Below are 25,812 nucleotides of genomic sequence, written 5' to 3' on the forward strand. Positions count from 1 at the left end.
CCCTTTGCGCATGCGCCCCGCCGCCAGGGCGCATGCGCACTGCTGCGCGGGGTGTGGGTGCCGGCGGAGGGGCCGACAGCAGGTAGCGGGGGGCGGCCGGGGCCGGGGCCTGTCCTGAGCCCGCAGCCCGCCCCGTGCCCCCGTCCCTCGGGCGGGCAGGGCCGCGACCCCCCGGGGCAGCCCCCATTCCGGTCTCCCGTCCCTATTGGCCGCCGAGGGGGCGTGTTGGGGGCGGGCTGTGGCGGCGGGGGGTGCTGGGCGCTCGGCGCTGCGCACAGGCGGGCCCGTCAGGGCGGTGTGGGGCTGCCAGGCCGGGCCGGTGAACGGTGCTTTCTGGTCCCTGCCCCCGTCCGGCTGTGGGTGCTGTGGTATGAGGGGTGGAGGGAGAGGTGCGGAGGAGGATGACAGGGCAGCTTAGTGGTTCCTTCGGGGTACGAGGCCGGGGAGATCGCGTTGGGACCCGTGCAGCAGTGGAGGCAGAGGTTGCTTTCCATCCTGGCAGCAGGATCGCGTCTCTGCAGGGATCTGAATGCTCCTCTGGTGCTCCTTTGTGCTCATCAGCTTATATGTGTACCACATGTAGAACATAGGTTATTAAAGCACTTGTGTGGAGCGTGTTGCTGCAGCACTATAACAGCGATAGAGATGCTTTCCAGTTTTATGCAGACTTTCTCTTAAAGGTGTCAGGGAAGTGTGTGTTTCCAGGGAGTTGTGAAGGAGATGAGGCAGAGAGGAGGTGACTGGCCCTTAGACCCAAGCTGTAAAGGTTTTGGGTTGGGGAGGAAGTGCAGGAATGGGGTACAGGGAGCAGAAGCAGAGGAGCTTACAGCTTTCAGGAGTTACCGAACTTATCCACCATCTCAATCTCATGTATGGTGAGACAAGCTCTATGAGTTGTATTATCCCTGTGTTCTTGCATACTGCATTTTTTTGCTCCTTTCTTTCTTGGTTAAGCTCTGATTTTAATCCAGCCCAAGCCACCTTTTCCAAAGTGTATGACTTGTCAGCAGTTTTCTGACAGTCCACTTCCTTCAGAGTGTCTCTTTGATATTGAAGGTCCCTCTTTGACATAAAGGAATTCGTAGGTGAGAGAGATGAGAAGGTAGCTAGGCATGCCAGCTTCGTTCATAACACTGACTTTTCAGTGATGGATAAATGATGGTGCTGCTTAGGGACTGAAATAAGTTACACATTTCGTACATGGATGCAGATGAATTGTAGGAATGTTTACCTTGGCTAGAGGAAAATGTACGATTTTTCCAGAACTCTGTTTTATGCATTGTCTGGTTGAAAGGCAAGGGGAGGGGTTGTCTGTCAAATGAGTGAGTGAATAAATACACTTAGCTTCTTCCTGAGTAATTGTTTTGGCTTTAGCAAACTGCTTGACCTCTCCATGCTCACTTCTCCCATGTCAGATTTATATGATAATGCAAAATACGTGTTTTTATTTTCTTCAGCTTACCCCATACTTGCCAACCAGTGGGGCAGATATGCTAAGAGCCAAGGATGCTCTCCTGCGCCTGCGGCCCCACCACTGCACGTGCCTGGCACAACTTCCAGCCTGCAGGCTCGTGTGGCGTTCGCTACATGGGCAGCCGCTGCACCCTGAGTGGGCTGCCCTTGCTGAAAAGCAGCTGAAGGGCAAGAATCCAAAGGATTTAATTTGGCACACTCCAGAGGGGATCGACATCAAGCCCATGTACTCCAAGAGGGACACGAAAGACCTTCCTGAGGAGCTGCCAGGGGTGAAACCTTTCACTCGAGGACCTTACCCAACCATGTACACATACAGGCCGTGGACTATCCGCCAGTATGCTGGCTTCAGTACAGTGGAAGAGAGCAACAAGTTCTACAAGGACAACATTAAAGGTAAGACAGCTGATTTGGGAAACAACATTGCCTTGCAAAGCAATGGGGAACATTCATATGGTGAATTACATGGCAAATGTGATTATTCCGCCTTGTGATTTCTGATAGGCTTTTCCCAGTGGTGCTGTATTTCTTTAGTACAGGGAAATTAGATAATTTCTGAAACCGTCCTTGCTTCATTTTGCTATTGAGGTGGAAAAATGAATGTGTTAAATGCTATTTTTAGTTATTCTGCCTTGACACAGAGGCAAAATTTGGTTGCATCCCAGGGTCTGACCAGCAGAGATCACAGACCAATTTACAGTCATTTTGTGACCATGAGAGAAGATTATAGTGGAAAAATCTGTTGAACTTTGTCATTTAGCACTTCTGGTGTTAGTGCATTCTGACATTTTGGGTTTCCATCTCATGTTGTAAATTTTAAATGAACTCATATAAATACTTATGAATAGTGTCATTCATGGTGTACTCGTAGAGCCAGCTTCCTAGAAGTATTGGTATTTTCCTTATTTGAGAGCGGTTTTCCCAGTATTTCTGCAGAGTATTGTGCTTTGCAGCAATTTGTTTAGCTAATAGCCAGAGTGTCATCATAATACACTATTGAGTTAGGCATTGTAAAACCACTACTGAAAGGTTGTTCTTGATAGACTGAAGCATTAGTTTTACACCAGCCGTACATCTTAGCAATTGTTTGAAGCTAATTATAACCTTACCAGTCAAAACAGACCACTGAAAATTGCCTTTTGAGTAATACATCTGCGATGCTTTTATTTCCCACTTTACATGCCTTCCTGCTCAAAACATCACTGTTTAGGGCAGGGGAGAAGAGTTGTTTGGGGGTTTTTACCTCTTGCCATATCATGGTTAGCTAATATGAAGCAATATTTGCTGCAGTATTCTTGCAAATATTCTGGATTCTTTCCATTTATAAAACTCTCAGTAAATTAAGAAATTATAAATACAGGGTATTAGAGGTTTGCAAACCAACATTTCAATAGAAAGATTCTTCTGAATTTACTCTATGTTACTGCTGAACGTTGCCGCTGAAGCAGAAGGGCTAACACTTGGGTTAGCTGGTCGCACAGCTCAGTTACTCAAGAATGCTTGCTGCCAGGAATTTTATTCGAGTTTTGACATTGTGATATTATAATTTTATCTCTGTTGTTGTAGTAATGGTTGTATTAATATTGAATTATTTAGCATAGCTTCCGAATCTGACCTATTTGTAAAGCATTTTTAATAATTCAGTTAAAATCTCTCTGTAATTAGAGGAATGCTGAAAAAGAATTAATTATCAGTTCTCATAATTACTGAAATTTCTGTTGCTTGAAACTAGGCAGTAATCTAAATTTTTGTCATTGTGCTTCAGAGCTAATACCTAGCTTTTTAGATCAAAGACAATAGCTGGTATCTGACAATTAAGAGCTCTGCTGATGTTGAGAAGTGGACTTGCAGTAGATATAGTTACTTCGGGAACAGCAGTACTGGTCAGAGGGTGAATGCCTGAGGTTAGCAGAGTTTCAGGTACTGCTTTCAGGTCGGAGCAGCAAGTCTGTCAAGAGCTCTAACTGTCTTGTTCCCTGCTTTATGTGAGTAATTTTCTCTTACTGCGGATTTAGTAATGCATCACTTCACTTTAGGAATAAACAACGTATGTCAGTAGAGCCAGGATAACAATCAGTGTGTGCATGTTTAATTTGTGATAAAGAGAAAGTAATGTGACGTAGTTTATCACACTTTGTTTCCAGCTAAGCTAAGTAGTTTCTGTATATAAGCCCTGATACTGTCTGTGCACATTTGTAACTTGTGTCTGGACTGTTGTGCAGTCATATGTTAAGCATGGTAAGCTGATTGTGTGGCTGAACTAGAACAACTACGATATTTTTTTCTCAGTTAAAAGCTTTTTCATTTAAAGTTTAAGACTAGAAGACCTTGGACAAGTTTGGGGAGGGAACAGTGTTTAGCATCAAAAATTGGTTTGTCATCCAATGACTGAATGATGTAAAATAAAATTCATACATTTAGATCGAGTACTAATGCAAATCTGTTTAACACTTCTGAATCTCTCTTTGTTGTTTTTTTGGTTTTTTTTTTCTTTTTTTCCTTTTTCATTTAGCTGGCCAGCAGGGATTATCTGTTGCTTTTGATTTAGCCACCCATCGTGGTTATGATTCAGACAATCCACGAGTTCGAGGAGACGTTGGAATGGCTGGAGTTGCCATTGATACAGTGGAAGACACCAAAATCCTTTTTGATGGAATTCCTTTAGAGAAAATGTCAGTTTCTATGACAATGAATGGGGCAGTCATTCCTGTGTTGGCAACATTCATTGTAACTGGAGAAGAACAGGGAGTGCCTCAGGCCAAGCTGACAGGGACAATCCAAAATGACATCTTGAAGGAGTTCATGGTCCGAAATACGTACATTTTCCCCCCAGAACCATCCATGCGGATTATTGCTGACATCTTCCAGTACACCTCAAAGGTATTCATTATTTAAATGTATTTACTTGTGTTATTATATCTAGTTAACTATTTATGAGGCATTTTGGAGAAGAAAGCAGAAGACGGGAAAACCTGTTGTAGTGAAGAATGATGTGGTTGTGGAAAGTGCCGGGAGGAGAAGTTAAGATCCCAAATCACGGCATAAATTTTAAGATTTTTAAGTCAGTCCAAATCAAAGTCAGATTAAGATGAGCCTAAGCCTGAAAGGACAGCAGGAAGCTTGGAGACGAGGAACAGACAGGCTGTTCTTTGCATAGAAAGTAAGAAGCCACATAGCAGGAATGAAGGGGTAAGAAATCTTGAAGGACTTCTGCTGCAAAATTGTGCATGAGAAGCAGATAAAGAAAGGAGTGAAGTCCTGAACTGATGAGTGAAAGTTCAGTACTACCAGTTGTTTTCTTAGTTGTGTTTTCATTGGAGAGGTGGAACACAGCCTGTAATCGAGAAAGAGGTTTACCATGGTCGGTGATAGTTTAAACTCAATGAATAGTGCAAGAAGGTAAAAGCATGTAAATTATACATCTGCAAGCATTGTTTAATAGAGACGGGTTGTATTTGCAATCTACAAAGAATGGATTGTTTGTGGATTGTGTTGGTAGAACAATTATCTGATCCTCCCCTCTTCTGTTGTCATAGAATCATAGAATGGTTTGGGTTGGAAGGGACCATTAAAGGTCATCTAGTCCAACCCCCCTGCAATGTCATACCATGTTGTCTTTTATTTTTGCAGTATATGCCAAAATTTAATTCCATTTCAATCAGCGGATACCATATGCAAGAGGCAGGAGCTGATACCATTCTGGAATTAGCTTATACTATAGCAGATGGCTTGGAGTACTGCAGAACTGGACTTAAAGCTGGCCTTACCATTGATGAATTTGCACCAAGGTGAGCTAAAGAAATTTGCAAGTATAAAACTCACTTTTGGTAAAACCTCTAGAGTTTAATATCAAATTCAGTATTTTTATACATACAAGCAATATTGGCTATGCTCACATTGCAGATAGGTTTTATTTTGGTTTTGTTACACAGTTTCAGCGGTAGGAAAATATCTGGTCCAGCAGACGCTTAGACTACATCTATGGTAATAAACTGAATAAAACTCATGTACAAGCCCAAGCATTGTCAAGGTCTGTTGTGACAGTTGGTCTCTGGATCATAAAGAAGATCCCTAAGCTGTAATATCTGTAATAATATCTGTGATAACTGTAATAATACAGTTGTAGCTTTAGGACTGCAGAATGCAGCAAGGGGTCTCACAGTTCTTTTGTACTGTAGTATAATTTAATTTCTTTTCATTAGTATTATTTTGAAATATGTGGGAAAAGATGCTTAACAAGGGGAAGTTCAGGTAGTTTAATTTACAGTTGCAGATTTCCTAAAAATAAAATTTAATTTTAAGCAGAATATTGTATTTTTGTATAGTTACTAAAGCAGAATCACAGTTTCAGTGGTCTAGTTGATTTACAGATTCCCTAACTATACGATGAGTCTAAAAAACAAAAGGCGTGGTTTACATAGCATGTTGCACATTTGAACTATAGGAGTCAGCTGAATTAACCTGTTTCCAAGATCTGTGGCAAAACCAAAGTGGATCATGTAGAAAAAGATACAGCCTTATTTTTAGACTTTCTAGTGATGGAGAATCTGTAAGAGCCTTTGGCAAATTGTTTTGGTAGCTAATTAACTGTTAAAAAAGTGCATCTTTAGTATAATGAGTTTTACTGGCTTTAACTATGCATGTTTACATCTATAAATCATAGAAGCTCTAAGTAGAAAAAGATCAATCAGTCTGTTCCCTGATATGCTATCCAATATCTGAACTGATGTTTGATTTGGATTTTGATTAAAATCGTCAGGAAAAGGATGAAAACATGCTTATAATATGTAATGTCTTCTCATTATAAGTAGTTTGTGATCTTAACTACACTAGCAGATTGTATCCAGGAGCATTCCCTGGCACCAGAGTGTCACTGTCTGTATTAGTGACTTGCTGGAACACTGCTAGACCTAGGGCTCCCCTAAAACAGTCCCTGGGGACAGTTTAGCAGTTCCAGGGACCATTGTCGCTGGCAGTTTGCCTGCAGTCACCTTGTTTGGAGGCTAAGACAGTTTATTGGCATAAATGTGTATCATTCTGTAGTAATTGGCGTCAGTGTCCAGGAACATTCCTATCATCTTATGTCTGGGTTATATCTGTAAAAGTAAATTAATCAGAGACCTTGCTGTAGGACTTGTTTATTATAAAACAGAATTATTAGAATGGTTTAATATTTTATCCTGTTCATGTGCTCTTATTACAGGCTCTCCTTCTTCTGGGGAATTGGCATGAACTTCTATATGGAAATAGCTAAGCTGAGAGCTGGGCGGCGGCTGTGGGCTCACTTGATAGAGAAAATGTTTAAGCCCAAGGATCCCAAATCTCTTCTGCTGAGAGCTCATTGTCAGACTTCGGGCTGGTCACTCACTGAGCAGGTTAGAAATTGGACTCTCATCAACTTCCTCATTTAAATATGTTCTCATGGTGTATATCTTAAAGGGGGCTGCTGGTTTTACTGATAAAAATGCAGCTTTCTGAAGGAGACAACCTGTCTTACTCTCAGTCCAACAAATGCACACACTAGCATTGGATACATCTTTTTGCTTACATAATACAAAAAGTCTTGTTGAGTGCCAGCAGCATTGCTTCCCAAAATGCTGGTTTACAAAATACCTCAGTATTCTGGACTGCCCTGTAGCGCTCAGGTAAAAGGGCAGAAACTAAAGGCTTGAGACTATTCACAAAAAGATTCCGGTATGGTGATAGGCAGAGTCTCAGTGCCTAACTTTTCATTGTCTGGCTTCATTTTCATTCTGAAATCATTGTGTTAAGCATGTGTTCTCTCAGTCTAGTGGATACTGAATTGAGCATGGGATCCAAACCTGCTGAGTAGAGAGAGAATTGCAGAGAGGTGCTTATATTAATTCAGGACTCCGAGGATGAAGCTCTTTCTTGGATTTGTCCTGTAAATTATCCTTTCAGAATGCAGCTGAATGAGGAAGTAGAGGCTCCTTTTTCTCAAGATCACTGGCTTGAGAATTCATTTGAGCATCCAAGGAAGTCATTCATGCCCCTGTCTTTCACTGCTGAAGAGTGAAGTAATGGTTACAGCTTGTCTGCTCTTCTGAAAGTGGTTGCACTTTCTGCTTTTCCCGTTGAGTTACATCACTTCCCAATAAGCAACTAAATCATTGGACTGCATATATAGTTTCCCAAGCGATGTCAGAGCTGGGTTCTAGCTCTTATTCCAAGGCCTGCTCTCAATCAATTTCATGCAATATAAGTTATTTTTAGGTTGTGATTGCAACCATTGTTATTTGACTTCTGTGCCTTGGGTTTTTTTTCTTTTTTTCAGAGCAAATGTAATGTTTACTTACATTACAGGAATGCAGTAAAACTAAAAGAATGGAATTTTTTGAACAGTAGCCTTTGCAGGTCATCCAATTAAAAGTATTGTATGAGTGCAAAATATTAATATTACCAAAAATATGATCGACCGTCTTCCAGTGTCCAATGTAAATATATTTCTGGCCAGATCATAACCCTTTTTTCCTGTCTAAACATTGTTTATCTTAATATAGCTCCTCAGTGCCCAGTGTTTGCTCCTTACAGGTTTCAGAGGGCAAATATATTTTCCTTTGGCCTGCCTTTAGATAGGTATCCACTCATAAATTAGGTTTTACATTCTTGCTCATCCAAATCACATTTTCTGTAATTCTTTAAATGGAATACTTGAACCAGAAATAGACTCCAGTGTGGGTAGAATTACTGTGTCCTTATAAAATAGTGATATTAATTCAATTTCTTTATGGAAAATAATTTAATTCATAGATCTCATGATTCCTTTTGCCTTCTTGAAGGTCATATTACATTGGTAGCTCTTAATAATTTTGGATACATTTCATCCCAACTAAGCATGTCAAGAATTAGGTATGCAATCGGAGCTACTGTTAAGTTCCCTCAATAATCAAATGAAATAAGATGAGAAAATGCAGTGGGTGAATCTTCACTCTGTCTCGAAACACATCAACCCCTGGAGATCATGATAACTCTTCTTTGACTGTAAAGGCACATATATACAACTTAACTATCTAGATGTATGAGAAGAGCAGATAAAAATCTTGACCTAAAGGTTGAGATTATATTCTGTAATACTAACTCTATTTCTATGCCTTGTACTCCAGATTATCCGTTTGTTTTGGTTAATATCCCAGTTCTCCCATAGATATCTTTCAGTTTTATAGCACCAGCAAATTTCAACAGTAATTCCTACCTTTGTGTAATGCTGTCATTAATGAAAATATTAAGCACATTTTGTTCCAAAACGCATCTTGGCTAGTAACCTGTCTGCCAGATGTGCTATTCACTGCTCCGAGACTTCTGGAATCCCAGGATGGAGGACATCGGGACTACCTGTCCCATCCTCTCCAACTTGGGTTCATTAAGTTATTTGAAACACTACTAAATGTAAGTCAGGCTTTGCTTTGTTACTCATATACTGATATTTTTGGCTTTCTTTATGGATTAAGCTTTTTGTCCAAGATATTTATAAGTGATATATCAGTTTGATTGGATGTTTATTATTGACTGTTTTCTTTTTCAGCTTTTGTTATGATGACAGTGTTTCTATCGGGAATCTTGCATTCATTTCATTGCAGTAACATATGTGTGACTAATCTGCTTTAGCCCCGTGGTAGAACCATTGAGCTTCAGAGCTCTCCTTTTCCTTCCAGGATCCCTTTAACAATGTCATCCGTACTACAATTGAAGCAATGGCTGCAGTGTTTGGAGGTACACAGTCTTTGCATACAAATTCGTTTGATGAAGCCTTGGGTTTGCCTACAGTGAAGAGTGCTCGCATCGCTCGGAACACACAGATCATAATTCAAGAGGAGTCAGGTATTCCTAAAGTGGCAGACCCCTGGGGGGGATCTTACCTCATGGAGTGCCTCACCAACGATGTCTATGAAGCTGCTTTAAAGGTCGGTTTGCATAACCTTTTATGTGTTGTGGGAAAATTTTAGGTATAGGAGTTCTGAGAATTGTCTTTTAAGGGACTATTTGATATGTTGGTAACTTCTGAAGAGGAAATTATTTTACAATTGTGCTTCAGTGATTTCTTTGTAAATGAACTTTATAAAAATACAGTGTATATTTAGAGAAAGAGAGACTTCAGCCTTCTAGTAGACTACATTCAAAAGGGAGATATCCCAATGTGGAACAAATAATCAAGCCCTGCAAAGTCCCTTGTACACTGAAGACTCCCAGTTTGCTGGGATCTCTGTTTTATGTGTAAGGAAAAAAAGGGTTCAACAGAAGAAAGAGTCAAACCAACCTACTTGGTTACATGCCTACTCATGCTTGTGGTGATCTGCTTGAGACTTTAAAACTAGGGGTTATTGAAAGCAAAGTTTTATAACCAAGCATGTAGGCAGACAATTGTCTGGCCGTACTTGAGTACTATGCAGAATTTGAGAAAAATTTTTCTGTTGGAGCAGAATTTTTTTTTTAATAATATTTTTAGCTGCCAGTCATTACTTGCATGCAAAAACTCCTGTGCAGGAGTAGTCTTACTGGTGTCAATCCTGCATAAAGATACATGCCTACATGTCTAGCCTACCGCTAAACCCAGTGATTCTCCTTTTGAGCAAATTATTGCTCTTGTGCGAAGTCCCAAATTAATAAGCTAATACAGGCCCAAACACTAGCCTGGGACTATACAGATACTGTTAGCACATTGCCTGACGTCTGTTTTTTAGGTCCTTGTCAACTAGGATGCTTCTAGACAATGCCAGGCATGGTCTGATGGCCATTTTCAGTAGGCAATTTGAATGCAGTTACCATGTTTTGGAGCTGAATAGGCTTCTGCTGTGTGAGAGCTGAACCGTGCCATAGCATTTGTCTTCAGGATCAGAGACCTGACCCTGGCTTTTTTCAATTTATTTGTATTTGTATACATGTAACCATAAGGGCTGGTTGGCATGCAGAAGTCAGTGCAGAGTCAAGGTCTCAAATTTTAATCCTTTTCATCGATAGGTGTTACTGGTTGAACAATACGCCATGCACTGTTATTGAATTCATGGAGTTTTGGTAATAAAAATGCTCTTTTGTTTGAGATGTCTCTTAATTTATACCAAAACCTGTAGTCAGAGACACGGAAATAGGAAGCACACTTTTAGAGCACAGGACTGTATATATAGGTATAATAAAAATTTGGATGGTATTACAAGTGCAAAGCTCATTTTGTGAACCTTGCTACTACTCACTTTCTCAATCCTCTTAATTTCTCAGCTTGTTGAGGAGATAGAAGAAATGGGTGGAATGGCCAAAGCTGTTGCCGAAGGAATTCCCAAACTTCGTATTGAAGAGTGTGCAGCTCGAAGACAAGCCAGGATTGACTCTGGTAGGGAGCAGGGAGGTGAAAGAAGGGAAAACTTCCAATAGAATACCTTTGTATAAAGGTGTTTTACACACATTTTCATTGGTTTTTTTCTTCTTAGTTTAGGAGTAGCAGATTGTGAGTGATAAAATGGTAATAGTTTTATGTCAGTGAAAGCTTCTGGAAAGAGCAGTATGTATGAAATACAGTACCAGTATGAAAACAGCCTTGCCTGACACATTTAAGACTAGATTAGACAAAGCACTAGAAAGACTATTTTAAAGGAGTATTTTGGGCCTTCAGTAGTTAATCGCTTAATTACTGGTAGTATCTTTAAACTGCGATTCCTGAATTTAAAAGTATGACCGCCAGCAGATGGCGATATTGAGTGTAGCAGGAATGCCCAAATTCCTGCTTTTCCTTGAGAACTGCCCATTTTTCCAGAAAATCAGAAAAAATGCAGTAATCTCAGATTAGAGGATGATGCAGCTCTTCGTTTGTGAGATATATATATATGGATAAGAACACATATAGTAAGTATATGTGGAGATGGGTATACATGTGTACTTATAGCTCTGTTCCGCTTTTTGTAGTCTGCATTCCAGTAGCAGTCCAGTTACAGAAACTTGAATGTGAGAGAAGTCATATGAACTTTTTTGTTTGGAGGATAAATTTGAAGCAGGTCTTTAATTAAGACCAATAAAGAATAATCAGTAAAGTTCTGTGTTTTCTCTCCCAATGTAAATTACTTCATGCTGCTTTTAAGAGTGTAGTAGTATTATCAGGCACTGCAAATAAAAATGGTTATTAAGTCCATACTGGCTGAAAGCTAAAATACAGTTTTCTAACATGACAAATTAATTTTTATTCACATGGAGTAGTTTTAGGTAGGAACTTCACTTTCTTATTTGTCTGGTAAATCAGCAAAGTAAATGCAGAGCAGTGCAGGAGACCAGCACTTCTGCTTAATTCTGTAAGATTCAGTTATGTGAACTTAAAAAGAGAAAAATAGCTAATGTGTATTAGTGACTCATTACTAAATCAGTTTGTAAGATAAATATTGTTCTATTTCAAATCTTTTTTTGGGCCCAGTATTCACTGAGTTGAATGTTTATGCATCTAATCATCTCTCATCATAAAATATGGAAAATACAGACTTAAGTCTTTTTATGAGAACAAATTTTAAGTATTTGAAATGTATATAGTTATAAAGCAAAGCACTGCATTATAATGCTCAAAATTTTCTTGTCCTATTAATATTGTGTCTTTTCACAGTAGTTTGCAAATGTATTCTGAGTTTCTGGTGTTTCCACTGGAAATAGGGTCTGAAGTAATTGTTGGAGTAAACAAGCATCAGCTAGAAAAAGAAGAGACAGTCGAAGTTCTGGCTATTGATAATACTTCAGTCCGTAGCAAGCAGATCGAGAAGATTAATAAGGTGGGAACTGCCTTCTTAAAAATTAAAGTTCTTGTAATTGCAGATAGAACTTGAGTAAATAAAGGTGGCTTGCCAGAAACTTGATCCTCAAATTTCTGAGAATCCGCTCTAGTCTTTAGTGGAGAAGCTAGATTTCTGTTCATCTTTAATGGAAGCTGATGGAAAATCCCAAGAAACACAGTATTAGAATCCAAACAAAATTGGTTTTGTTACATTCATTTGGTTTTAATCACTATATTTCAGATAGTCTTGTGAATATATGTCTAACCTTTCAAAACTGAGAACTTTACATTTTCTGAAAATAAGACACAAAATATCTATGCAATGTTTTGCTCTAAAAGTATGTAACGTAATCACTCAGACTATTTGGTGTAGCTTGTCAAGGGCTGTTAAGGGACAGGGTTATGGAACCAGAAATCAACATCCACTTTCAGAATTAGTAAAAATGTAGATAAAATGGTTTTAGAGTTATTTTATGGACTTGTACACATGCTTTAAGGTCTGAGACACCTTTTTACTTTTAATCTTTTTGAAATATGTAGCATATATTGACAATTGACAATTCCATGCTTCCAGAATTAATATTTGAAATCAGAAAGTCTTACACGCTCGACTTCCCAGTTCACTTTGTAGTTTGTCTTTACTGAACATTTTTCTCCTCCACTTTAGGTGAAGGCTAGTAGAGATGAAGCAGCAGCCCAGCAATGTCTCACTGCTCTAACACAGTGTGCTGCTACTGGGGAAGGCAACTTACTTGCGCTTGCAGTGGAAGCAGCACGTTCAAGGTATTGCAAGCGGGGGTGAATATCCAACTGCTGTTTAAAAATCGATGGTTCATTTTCACCTTTTAACTGTTCTTGGGTATGGTGTCGGTGAGGTTGGTGTCTTGAGATGTTTTGGGTTTTTCTTCAGAGGTGGAAGTAAAAGATGACTGCAGTTTGACATCGTAAGATAGATTATTACATTTTACAGTCTCTTAAGGCTATGCTTTAATTTCTTACAAAGAACAATATGGATACAAAGAATGTCTCATGAAATGGTGTTGTTCATACACATTGTGTTGTTTACAACTCAGACTCTTACCAGTTTCAGGACATAACTAGGTTTCTCTGGCACCCTGCTGTTTCATAGGTCAGGGAGCTTAAGAAGTGTCTGAGATGTGAAAATGGATATTCACAATCTTATCATGGTCTGTTGCTTTATCCTTCCTTGCACCACAGATTGGTGTGAAAACATTTTTTGATTGAAGGAGAAATAAGTTTGCTTTGTCAGGGAAAGATGTAAAAGATGCTCTTGAGTAGAGCAGTAAGGCATCCTTTAGAGTCCAGTGGAACATTTACTTTTTTCACCTAAGGTGCTTTTAAGACTGTTTTCATTCCTCTAGAATAGATCCTATCTGTCCATTCCTTAATTAACCAGATGCCCCAAAAATGAGCAAACCAAATTCACTCCTTATTGGGGTGCTGTCCTGTTTTTACTGTGGTGTCTCAAATTCCATCATTGCCTTTCCTTGAACACTTAACAGCTGTATTTTGAATACATTTTCTCCCACAGAGAGCTTATCACGATTCCCCAGCAGCATGTCTACACCTGTCTTTGAACTGTAAAGGTCATAGGAGGGTAGTGTTGGATTTACCAGGGACTCATATCTCCTGTACCAAAATTGACCAGTTAACTGCTAGTTTCTCTCCTTGGTAACCTTGTTTTTATTATTTGTAAAAGCATTAATGGACTGCAGATCTGCTTTGTAAGTTGCAAACACAAAACTTTGCCCCAAACACAAAACCTTTGTTGCAAACACAAAACTTTTTAAGTTGTAAGTTGCAAACACAAACTCTGCCCCAAAACTATAGATGGGACATGACCACAGAAAGAAGTTGTCATGGCATCTGACAAAGAGTTTGCAGGAGGATTGTGAGCTCTGTGAATATTTACGGGGAACCCTTCTATTAGGGGCAACATGGGAAAAGATTTTCAAGTGATCACGTTCATCCTTTACAAGCAGTAGACAAGGAGACCAGTATGACCAGCATGTTAGTGACAGATGCCTGTCTCCTACTGAAAGGAAAATGATGGGTTTTGATCATGAAGACAAGTAATGTAATTCAATTGAAATAAAAGGAGTAGCACAGAATTTTCAGCATTCAACTATGGAAAAGACTCCATGGCCTAATATGGAGATTTCAGTGCTGACAAGCACAAGTAGAAAAGCCGTTTTGTTATTGTAACCAAAGCAATAAGGCAGGCCAAAGGTGATAGAGAATGGGAGCAGTACTGCCTCCCTTCTGTGCCTCGTTTCTCATGAGAAGCCACGTTACAGGAAAATGGGTGTAGTTAGGTAGGGTATGAGACAGATTATGCTAAGTTCTTTCTCATCTCCTTCATCTGCGGTACTGTTTTTCTGTCCCTCTCCAGACTTGCAGTTCCTGCTGTGCCAGCTATTGGTGATGGAAAAGGAAGGCACGAAGTGCAATGTAGCATGTAGTGCTGCTTCTTTGTCGGCCCAGTCTGTGTCCTCATGATATTTTGTCACCTGATCACACAGTGCTATCTCTCATTACTGGTGAAGTGCAGAGAGGCAGTGGCAGTAGTGTGAGACTGAACAGACAGAAGGTGACAGTCCTAACAGGCACATTATGGTCATTGACTTTCTTTCTTCAAATTCGTATTTGTGCAGCATAGCCTCTACAGCTGGTTGTGAACCACTGGGAGAGAGTCGTAGCACAAATTGCTAAAGGAGATGGAACCTGTGCCTGATAAGACACACTGAATTGAATGATATCCTCTCTGGCCATCACAGTTGTGGTTGTATTTCATCCCATTGACCTTGTTGAATTGCCCAAAAGCTTAGCGAAGAGCCAGTCTCCTCTTATTTGAAAATCCCCTGCTTTTGAGGAGGCTCAGGGAATCTCTGAACAGTTGAGGGCTCTGACATAGCACAGTTGGTCAACAGTAATTCTGAGCAGTGCAGAAGTTCATAGGATGCAGGCTACAGTTTATGTACAAACATGCTGTCCTTGCCACAAGACACGCTGTAAGGGCTATAGGCTAATAAAACACAAAAAGGAGAATATAGCTATCTTTTGGTCTCCACTTCAAAATTTTAAGTTTACTTAAAACCATAGATTAGGTTGTAAATTACCTGCTATCCCAAAACAAAGGGTACTACCAAAACATGCAAGGCAAATGTGAATGACAGTCATATGAAGGAAACACAAATTTATACAATAAAGGCAAAGTGACTTCTCTTCTGTCAATTTTGCACAATTGTCTAGTGGGGTTTTATCAGCGTGCATTGAAAAAACTGTAAATTAATAATAAGAATTGTTGCTTATACTACTTAAGTTTTATAATAGTGAGATGAAAATGGTTGTCTCCAGAACAAAATTTTGCTGTAAAGATAAACAGGAATGGGAGGGTTTTATACATCCAGATTGTAAAGAACTTGTCCAATGTTATGACTAGCTGATTAAAGAAAAGTGTAATCTTCATTAAAAATATGCTTTTCCTCTCCTGTTAAGAAGAGAGGCTGTATTCCTGGCTCCAGACAGAGCTATTCCACGGTGGATGAATAGATGGCACCCACTGATGCAGCAGGACTAAGAACTAAGTAGAGATTTATTTTTTTTTAATGTTTATTGTAAATAGTAGGAAAACATTCATGAGTAGTTTAAAAGCCAAACTCCTATTATTACTTAGGAACTTTAGATTTAAAGTGTTGCAGAGGCTTGGGGCAGAATTTTCAAAATCCTCTAAAGGGATTTCAGAAGCAGTATTTACAGAAGAAAGAGATGTATTTCATTTTTTGTGCAGTACACAAAAAAACTTCATCCCAGCCACCAGATTATACTTCAGTAAAATTGATAGTCCAAACCATTTATTTTTCACTTGTTTCATGAAACTTTCGTTCACACTTTTACTTAATAAGAACAGAAAAGCACACCACAACTATATCTACATGTGCTGTGCTTTGATTTAATACTGAAGTTATACTCAGATGCTGCTTCTGCAAAAGAGAAGGAGGAGAAAGATTTGTCTAGACTTACAGTTTTTTCTAGAAGAAAAGACGCGTGTTATGCTACTGTAAGCCTTCAGCAAACAGCCAGTGTTTACACAGGCGTAAGTTGTCAATGTTTATGCATGGGATGTATCTATATCAGGCTGCAATCTGTGATGTCTAGCACTCTGAGAGGGAGTCAGTATTTATAGATACTGTTTTTAGGTCTGCTGCAAGCTTGCTTTTTAACCTTGGGGAAGTCACTTAATCTAGCACTTTCGCAGTTTACTTTTCATTTTTTTGTTAGTAATGTCAGGGAACAGTAACAGTAATAAGATTATTTAGATGTCCTGAAAAACAAAAAAATGATTGTATAGTGAGTAAGGTCTGAGAACTATTGTAACTCAGGTAGTGCTTACTAAGCTTTCTGAGATCTTACAGGTGCTGTAAAAATTAAGAGTATTACATAGTGATGTCAATGGTTTCTGATGCAATTGTGGACAGTTTGCTTTATAACTAATGCTTTCTAAACCATTACTATTAGATAAATTCAAAGGCAGTATCAGACTAAGTCCCATTCACACATACCCATACAGATACTATGCATTTGGTACTACTTTGCATTAGCTGCTTTTCTAGACTATGGTCCTCATAAATCCGGATATGAACTCCTTAGTGTGCTGAGGAAGAAAATGGATAAAAGCAGAGAACTTTAAAAATATAATTCCAGAAAGCCAAGGGAGGGGAGATGACAAAAAGTGATCAAGACTCTGTCAACAACATGAGTTACAAATGTGTGTTCCAGGGTGATACTGTCTTCTAGACAAAGCAGGCCAACTGTGACGAGTGATACCGAGAGATAAGAGGCTGGCTTCAGGCATATGCGTTATACAGATCTTGCCTATATGCTCAGGATAGGATTTCTGCCATTTTACATTACAGTAGTTACAGTTTATAACTATGGTTAAGTTTGCTGAGTATAAAAAATGCGAGCTAGCAAAGAGTAAATTAGCTGGGGGGGGTCACAGGAAGTAAAATATCTCTCTGAAATATACTGAAAGATTCAGTTAACATAGCAGAAATCCATCTTCTGTTACATTGGATGTGTGGCAGATTGCATAAGGTAGGAATCAGATAATAGCTACTGAAACTGCAAACAGCAGAAGGAAAACTGAGTACGGTTCATTTGGCCACCCCCTTCTAAAAGTACGTGGACAAGAAGTTGTATTTTGTCCAAACATCCTTTGAGCATTTTATATAAAAGCTTCAGAAGATGCTTAACCTAATTTTGCCTCAGAGTAGCTTATAGTTAAATGCAATATGACAGGAGAAAATGTGAATTCCAGGGGTTTGAAATGTGCTTAGCAGTAGCTGAATGAATGGGGTTTGGTCTCTGTGTTTGTAAGCATACTTTTGAAGTGTTTTGCAAGAGTAGTATTTTTCTTTCCTTTGACAAAGTTCCCAGCAAGTTGTATTCATTTCTGAGTATACACAAATTCTCTAGTCTTTTCCTATTCCTATAAACAAAAATATTTTCATCAAAATATTTTTGATGAAAGATTTCATCAAGAGCTCAGTAGCATACCTTCAAAATCATTACACAGTACCGAATCCCAGTTAATTTCATACCAGAAGTAAGAAGCTTGCTGTGAAGGAGTTACCAGCTGAACTGCTCTTTCTCCACAGATGAGTTGTTGTTCCCTTCCAAATAGGTTCCCTTTCATCAAGCATTTGGTTGTGGGCTCAACTGTAATTAGCGCACAGCATTGGTTTTTTTGGTACAGTCTGCATTACCGATTTTATGCAGAAAGGTGGAATCCATTAAGCCTGAGATTTTTAAATGCTTTGGGACAGAGGCTGTTACTTCTGATGTTTGTACAAGAAGACAGCACAGCCTAGTTTGCTTCTAGCACTTGTGCTACAGCAGTAAAATGTGTATTATTTCAAACATGCACAGTGTCTCCAGTAGCAAACAAAGCTTGTAACTTGCATGTAAATGGATTTCCCAGATTCTGCTGTATCTCAGTGGATAAAGGAGCTATGTCAGGAGTAGAGAAGAAGAAGAATAAATACTAAAATATAAACATCAAGGGAAAGACAAACAAAATCCAGTTAAAAAGTTAGGCTTCAGTCTTTTCTGTGTGTTCTTCCTTTTTTTTCCTCTTGATTTATATTTTGAATTTTAGTATGAGTCCAAATGCAAGATCTTGCAGTCTGAGCCCAAAAAAATTCCCAGGTGAGAAAATTTGATTTAATTTCCTGAAATATTTTGCCATGCAGTGGTCCCCATTGCCTTGTCACTTGTAAAATCACTTCTTACTTCAGCAAAACAGTATTTTCTTAAAAATACTCTTGCATGTTCTATTAGTGGATGACAGTGGGGTGAGTCAGATGTTCAGAGTTGTAGCACCAAAGGGGAAACGAGTGTAAATGAATTTGTCCTGCAGCAAGGACACTTGGTTGGGCCACTGCCAGTGATTTCTGTATTCTGTTTTCATATAAGCCTCCTGATAGCATGAATACTTTGTTTCTGTATCTTAGGTGCACTGTTGGAGAAATAACAGATGCAATGAAGAAGGTGTTTGGGGAGCATAAAGCCAGTGACCGAATGGTGAGCGGAGCTTATCGCCAGGAGTTTGGAGAGAGTGATGAAATTCTTCATGCCATCAATAGGTGAGAATAGCTTCCCAGAAAGCCAAACACGGTCTCGCATTTAATCCATTAGATACATGTGCTACTCACTGTGCCCTAAATGAGCATTCCCCAAACCTGAATGGCATCCCCAGAACAAAACCAAGACCTGCACAGGCATTCTCATGCCTGTAAGCAAGTAAGCAGAATGAGAAGAAATAAGTGCAATAAGAGGATAGTCAAAACTTATTTGAACTTGTATTTGCTTGCAAACAAAATCCACTGAAGTGATGTTACAATTTGAGGATTTTGTTTGAATAGACCAGGCAGCCGTAAGATTAAGAAGCTGAGAAACATTGCCTGAAATTCCCGTACATTGGATTGCTTCTTTTGAAGACTCTGTCATAGTAATCTCTACAAATATTTCCAGCAATTCATATTACCAAAACCTGGTTTTCTTCTGCCCATAAGGTGTCCCTGCAAGTTCACTCTTACTATTCCTAAAATTGTAAGGCTAAAATCTGTCTGGATATCCACATACAACTTCCAGTCTACGGGTGTTACTTACTCGTATCACAAGGGAGAAAACATCAGAAGATGGTAGTATGTGTGAAAACAGTGCCCGTTTGTGGCTTTTGTCAGCTTCTGCCTTTGCTGCTGTCCTCTTGGGTGAGGAGACAGTTGCTGTAGTGGGTGGTGATGTAATATGAATTGATGCTCATAAGTCTCTGCTGTGTTGGGGCTTATACATTAAAGAGTTACAGGATCTCTTAAAAGGGAATTACTTGATGGCTTCACAGTGGTGATGTTTAGCCTGACTTGAAAGGAGCTGTGCTGGGGGATGTTACCATCATTTTTTATTTTAAATATTTATTTTAAATTTAAGTATTTGTAATTATGCATTTACATGAAACTGAACTGAACTGATTCCTTGAGAATCAAGATGTAGCTCCTTTTTTTACATACCTGCCTTTATGTCCAAGATCGTATGTACCAGTTAGTAAACATGGTAATGAAACTGGATTTACTACGTGTCACCCTTGCACAGGCCTTCAGAAGTGTGATTTCACACTGGCCCCACACTTAAACCAAGCCCTGAGTTGCAGTGACTCAGGTAGTCTTAGCCTGGCAGGCTTGGAGCACCTAGAACTGGTCTTGTTGGGAGGGAGCCTGTGGGTGGGCAAGTAAGAAAACAAGAATATGGAGACAGAAAACAATACAGAGGAAAGGATTTTAAGGTATCACAAATCAATTCAGATACCTACTTCATTGCTATTCTCAGCAGTCCTTAGAAGGCAGGCCCAACTCCTGTACATCCTCAAACAGAAGCTTTATCAGTTTGCTTCTTCAGGCTCTCTTGACATAATTCCTTTTTAAGCTGTCTGAGTTCTTATTTTTTCCCCTCTTACATGATGCATTTTCCTGTCCTGGAATCATCTCCTGAGGCTGTGCAAATCTGTGCTGATAAATGCTTTATTTAGGGTCATTCTTTTCCTCAAACTAAGCTACTAGATTCATACAGTGATCATCCCGGCCAGGTCAGCATATGGTTTCAAGGCGCACAAAATCCATACAGCTCCATCATTACAGGATGCTCAGAACAGTACAATATTAAAAAACAAAAAAAACAAAAAACCTTTATTCCTGAGAAGCGGGAGTCTTAGTGTCCCACTCAAGAACAGATACTGGCGGTACATGGATCATGAGAAGTAAGATGAAAGATTAGTCTCTGAGGCTGTGGTTACACAGTCACTTTTACTCAACAGAAATCTGAGCTGCCACTAACCAGAAAAAGGGAGGTACTGGAATGAGTGCGCAGAATGGGGGATACGGTAATCCTTTTCTGCACAGACTTATACCCAGTTGGACGATGATGCACAGTATGATGTCTAGGATCCATCTTTCTAGCCTGTGTGCCATGCAAGTACTTCTGAAATAGTTGGTCATAATTATTCTTAAAATCTAAAATTTGTGTTTTAGTTAGTTGTAACTCATTAAACCCTCAGAGAATTCAGTATTTTGTCTGTTACAAAGAAGAAAAGTAGTGGAGTGGTTTTCTTTAAAAAAGAATGTTTTATTGTTCAGGATATTAATTAAAAGAAATCAGTTAGTAATCATATAACATGAATATTAACATAGTATGCCAGCTGCATAGACAAACCATGACTTAGAAGATCTTTTGATTTGATGTACAGAAATGGTGCTACAGTTGCAGCCAGTGCTTTTTTTATTTGTGGAAATACTTCTCATGATTCTCAGTGACTTACAATGATACCATATGTGTTTTCAATCAGAGTTAACAAGTTCACGGATCGTGAGGGGCGCAGGCCTCGTATACTCGTTGCAAAGATGGGTCAAGATGGCCATGACAGAGGAGCTAAAGTTATTGCTACAGGATTTGCAGACATTGGCTTTGACGTGGACATAGGTCCCCTCTTCCAGGTATGACTGATTGAGTGGTGTCCAATGTATTTCAAATGCAGCTATTTTCCCTCTAATGCTTATACAGCAACGGGGCTGGGGCTATTATTTGTCACGTAATCCTCTTTCCATATAGACACCTCGAGAAGTGGCCCAGCAGGCGGTTGATGCAGATGTGCACTGTGTTGGTGTGAGCACACTTGCAGCAGGTCATAAAACTCTTGTGCCTGAACTCATCAAAGAACTCAACGCCCTTGGCAGGCCAGACATTCTTGTCATATGTGGAGGTGTCATCCCACCTCAGGTACGGGTCAACATCATTTTCATCAAGACGAGGAGACTGCTTTATTTCTGGCTGTGCTGGTTTTAGCTATTTCCTATATTCTGTTAATGTCAGAGGGGATTTACAGCGCTGAAGGCTACTGTGTACAATCACCAGGGTCAGCACAGATCTGCAAGACGGTCGCAGAGTGCTGTCAGGTCTCATTGATCTGGTTTTCTGTACACCGTGTCCTGGTTTAACTTAAAGTGTTTGTTGGATGGAATATTAAGTTGCGTTGTGAAAAGATTAGCCTCAGGGAGATGTTCTTTATGCTCTGTTGTTTCTGATTACCAGTACCTTGCATATTACTGATAAAGGCTAGCTCCTGTCTTAAGAGACTTTATGACTTCAAATAATAGGTCAGAAGAGGCACAGGTAGTGACTAAGACACGTGGCAGATCCCAACACCTATAGACTACACATCTCATTCACTGTTTAGCCTTTCCTCATGTTCCCCATCGTCAAGCCTCAGTGTTGCCTCTCATTCCCCCTGCTTGACTATTTCTCCTAAACTGTTGAACAGTTTGTTGAATTCCCTTGCAGTCAGATCTGTGCTTTTGTCTTAAAATTTTCCTTAGCGCATCCACAATTTCCCTGGCTGTATCACCTTTAGGGTCATCTTCTGTCTAGAGAGATTCAAACTGATTTTGCATATAAATCTTCTGTTACTCCTTTTTCCCAGACTTCTTCCCTTTTTAGCCGATTAGGTAAGTGTTCAGGACTGACGGACTTTTAAATTGAACAAACAAAACTCGTAGTTTTTTTCTAGGAGTCAAATTGTGTTCTGTCCAGTATCTCTCAGTGGGATGCTACTAACCTGTGGTTGAAAAAGGTATAATATATCCTATATAGAAGTAAGAGAGAATACATAACTGTTTCCCAGGTCTTTTTGAAATTTCAGGACAATCATAAAATTAGAGTAACTTAGATTGCAGGAGACCACTGGCAGTCATCTGGTCCAAGCCCTTGTTTAAAGCAGTATTTTCAAAATTAGAAGTTAGATCAAATTTAGCTTAGGTTATTCAGGGTCACATCCAGTTGACTTCTGAATATTTTCCAAGGATCTGACATTAGTCTGATTCTAAACAAATAAAATCTTTCCTGTGGATGTTTTTTTAATATTTCTTTTTTACCTTCTGACTACTGTATTTTTCCTATTTCCCTTGATGCTGTGCTGCCTCTCTCTGGGACTTGTTGCTTATACTTTCTTAGGCCGAGCGTACAGGGTAGAGCGTACACCAATTATAAATCAATTATCAATTTTCCGTTGCACTATTAACTATGGATCTTAAATTTCTTTCTGAACAGGATTATGACTTCCTGTATGAAGCCGGCGTTACCAATGTGTTTGGTCCAGGGACTCGTATTCCAAAAGCAGCCGTCCAAGTGTTGGATGATATTGAGAAGTGTCTGGAGAAGAGGCAGCAATCTATGTAATGCTGAAATGTCACACAACGCAACCAGCCTTATACTAATCGCTTACAGACTGTAATCATCAGCAAGGGATGGCCAGCCACATACCTTTGGTTCCACTGCCCTGTGGCCTGGTGTTTTGTGCTTTCTAAGAAAGTTGTAAATACTCTGCTTGTTCTATTTGAGGATTATTTATATATGTACCCACAAGAAAATTTTATCTCTAGAACTATGACTTCAGGGAATGAAGGGAATTCAGTAGGTGGGCTTGGTTTTTTTTCCAGATATACTAATAAATAAAATATCCGTTCCAGCACTTTGGTTGATCTCTTTTTGCATGCAGAGAATTTCTTTTGAATTTTTTGGCATGCATTGTAGACCTAGAAGTCTTCAGGCAAAACGACTAAAGTTCAGCAGAGATGTGATTGAATCCAGCAGCACTTTGATGTTAATGTTAATCTGACTTAACCCTCTTTAGAAACATATACGTAGAGAAACTATAACTTTTCAAAGTTCATGGTTTGTTTAATAAGATACAAATCCTGTATCTGGCAGTAACCCATATAGGAGCAGCTGGTCACCTCTGCTCTGTCTGCATCACTGCCCTTCCCCAGTACTTCACCATTTCTCAAATGAAGTTCATTTCAGTGCTCATTCTCCCTTACTTAGTTCTGTATTTTTGTCCAGTATTGTTCTTGCTGTCCCTGTCTATTTAGCAGTTGGACTTTCTTCAGGTAAATTGATCCTAAATTCTCACCATTTTTGTCTCCCCTCCAGAAGGAATTTGATTTCTACATGTGAAAAGTCCTTTGTGGAATCCATACAGGGCAAATGGGGTGTGAGGGTCTTTTGGGGGACAGTCCCTGGCATTATGGTCCTATCCCACTTCAGTTTGCCTTGCTGCTCATGGCATCCCATCATAAAATGAGACTACAGCCTCCCTGGGATAATGCTTGTATCTGCCTCACCGTGGAAGAGGCTGTAGCACACTTCTAAGAGCTTCAGCACCACCATACGTTATTCAAAATGAGATGTTCTGCAGTTGGCCCGAAACTGCAGATCCAGTTAATAGCATTGTATCCTCACTTCAAAAATTGCAATTGATGAGATCTTTACTTAAAGTAAGCTTGTTTAATGGGGCATGTGCCTGTAGTCTCACACTGCTCAGAAACAAGGAGGTTAACTGATTTGCTGTTTTCTTCTCTCTGTCTTTCTAATAAAGGTTTAAAGTATCAAACCCAAACCAGACCTTTGCCTTTAAAACTCCTTGGGCGTTTATCCTCAACTATTTATAAGTATCTGATTCCCTCCAAGAAAGACTGGTGTGCTTCAAACCAGGATGTACAGAAAATAACAACAATAAAAATACTCCCTTATGTCTTTTCACAAGCTTTCTTGCCTGCCAACTGGAAGAATACATAGTCAAAGTGTTGGTGACCTCTAAACTTTATAATGGCACTGGTTTCATTCATTTCTTTCTGTCTACGGTTTCTCTGCTCTTTGATAACATATGTCATCTACCCTTTGCGTTACAGATTCTGCTTTTTTTTGTACTCTAATGATCTTTAAAATCTGCATCTTGTTCCCTTGAATTCCATAAAAAAATCCCCACCAACTTCAATTGGAATCGCTCCAGGCTTTCAATGCTTGAAGGGGGGCCCTTTAAAGACTGGGACTGACTAACGTAGATTGATTCTCTCTTGTCATATCAAGGTTGGAAAACAAAATGATGAGGCTAGGGAAAGAATAGTTTTCTCACTGGCACACAGTGTTTGTATTAGGCTCTTTAAGGAAAGGAAGTATTCAAGTGAACAGGCTTTCTTTCAAGCGAGTCGTCAGTTCACTGCCTAAGTGGAGGTTCCTTATGAGATGACAAGCTAAGATGGAACATGCTTTTCCCTTATGTTCTCTGCTGCTGGAGCAGCATAGCAATGAACGTGGTGCTTACTGACAAGTCGATGTCAGGTTGTCAGCCCTCATTGATAACGGTGAATGGTTACCAACTAAGATCTCAGAAGCTGCGCACACTCATCAACTTGGCTGCTTTAAAACTGCACTGCCGTTGAGGCTAGTGAGAATTTGGATTAGTGCAAAATCAAGTAGGTACTCTGCAAATATACTGAAACATTTTGTTTCAGTATGAGTATTTTTGGCATATTCCAGGACAAAATGATAACTATAAACCATGGACTAGACACTCGGGCCTTTCCAATAGGAATGAGCAAGGTAGCGGCAGGTTACTGCATGGCTAACTCATTTCCCTGAGGAGGTTCCAAAACAGTAGGTCTTTTTTTATGTGTAAGACATTTTCTGTTTTGCAGAGATGCAAGGAATACAGAGGGGACAAAGGGCTGGAGATCTGGAGATCCTAATTTACGCATAGGAATTGCCTTACTGCAATGCATTGTCTTTCATGAAAAAAGCTGTGATAAAGCAAGAACTTGAGCGTAGCACCAAGTCCCAGGCCAGCGCCCTAACTGAAACAAACTTTCCACTTGATTTTCAATTGTAAAGTAATCTCCTGAGCATGGTAGATGATCCAGAGGACAAAATACTATAAGGGAGTAGCAATCTGGTCTTCATTCTTAGTTTTTCACAACCTTCAGGGTTGGTGCTTTTGCACTTGTATGAAGCTGTTCATCAAACAGTCGGTGCTCTACAGTGATGAGCAGCAAGACTGTCTCTACTGTGTGGATAAGAGAAGAACCCAAGACAAAGTTTAAGTGATTTCCCCAAAGTCGCACAGTATAACTGGCAAAGTAATGGGGCGGAACCCAGGTGTCCGCAGTGTTAGCCTC

The 25,812-nt window shown here is 39.6% G+C and overlaps 1 protein-coding gene across 3 annotated transcripts; it reads left to right on the top strand.

Annotated features, from left to right (window-relative positions):
* The first annotated feature begins 35 nt into the window (after positions 1-35).
* Positions 36-24,604, top strand: MMUT (methylmalonyl-CoA mutase). Of its 3 annotated transcripts, none has more exons than XM_072858323.1 (13): positions 36-82; positions 1,458-1,869; positions 3,986-4,353; positions 5,104-5,261; positions 6,677-6,848; positions 9,147-9,395; positions 10,705-10,816; positions 12,115-12,230; positions 12,900-13,015; positions 18,769-18,900; positions 21,153-21,300; positions 21,416-21,583; positions 22,910-24,604. In XM_072858323.1, exons 2-13 carry the CDS (start codon positions 1,491-1,493, stop codon positions 23,036-23,038), a joined length of 2,247 nt encoding a protein of 748 aa, XP_072714424.1. In that variant the 5' UTR covers positions 36-82; positions 1,458-1,490; the 3' UTR covers positions 23,039-24,604. The 3 variants fall into 3 exon arrangements, with proteins under 3 accessions (XP_072714424.1, XP_072714426.1, XP_072714423.1); XM_072858325.1 differs by lacking the exon at positions 36-82 and adding an exon at positions 347-368; XM_072858322.1 differs by lacking the exon at positions 36-82 and adding an exon at positions 770-875.
* Positions 24,605-25,812: the final 1,208 nt, after the last annotated feature.

Source organism: Ciconia boyciana, chromosome 3 (assembly GCF_034638445.1).
Source record: "Ciconia boyciana chromosome 3, ASM3463844v1, whole genome shotgun sequence".
Classification (NCBI taxonomy): Eukaryota; Metazoa; Chordata; class Aves; order Ciconiiformes; family Ciconiidae; genus Ciconia; species Ciconia boyciana.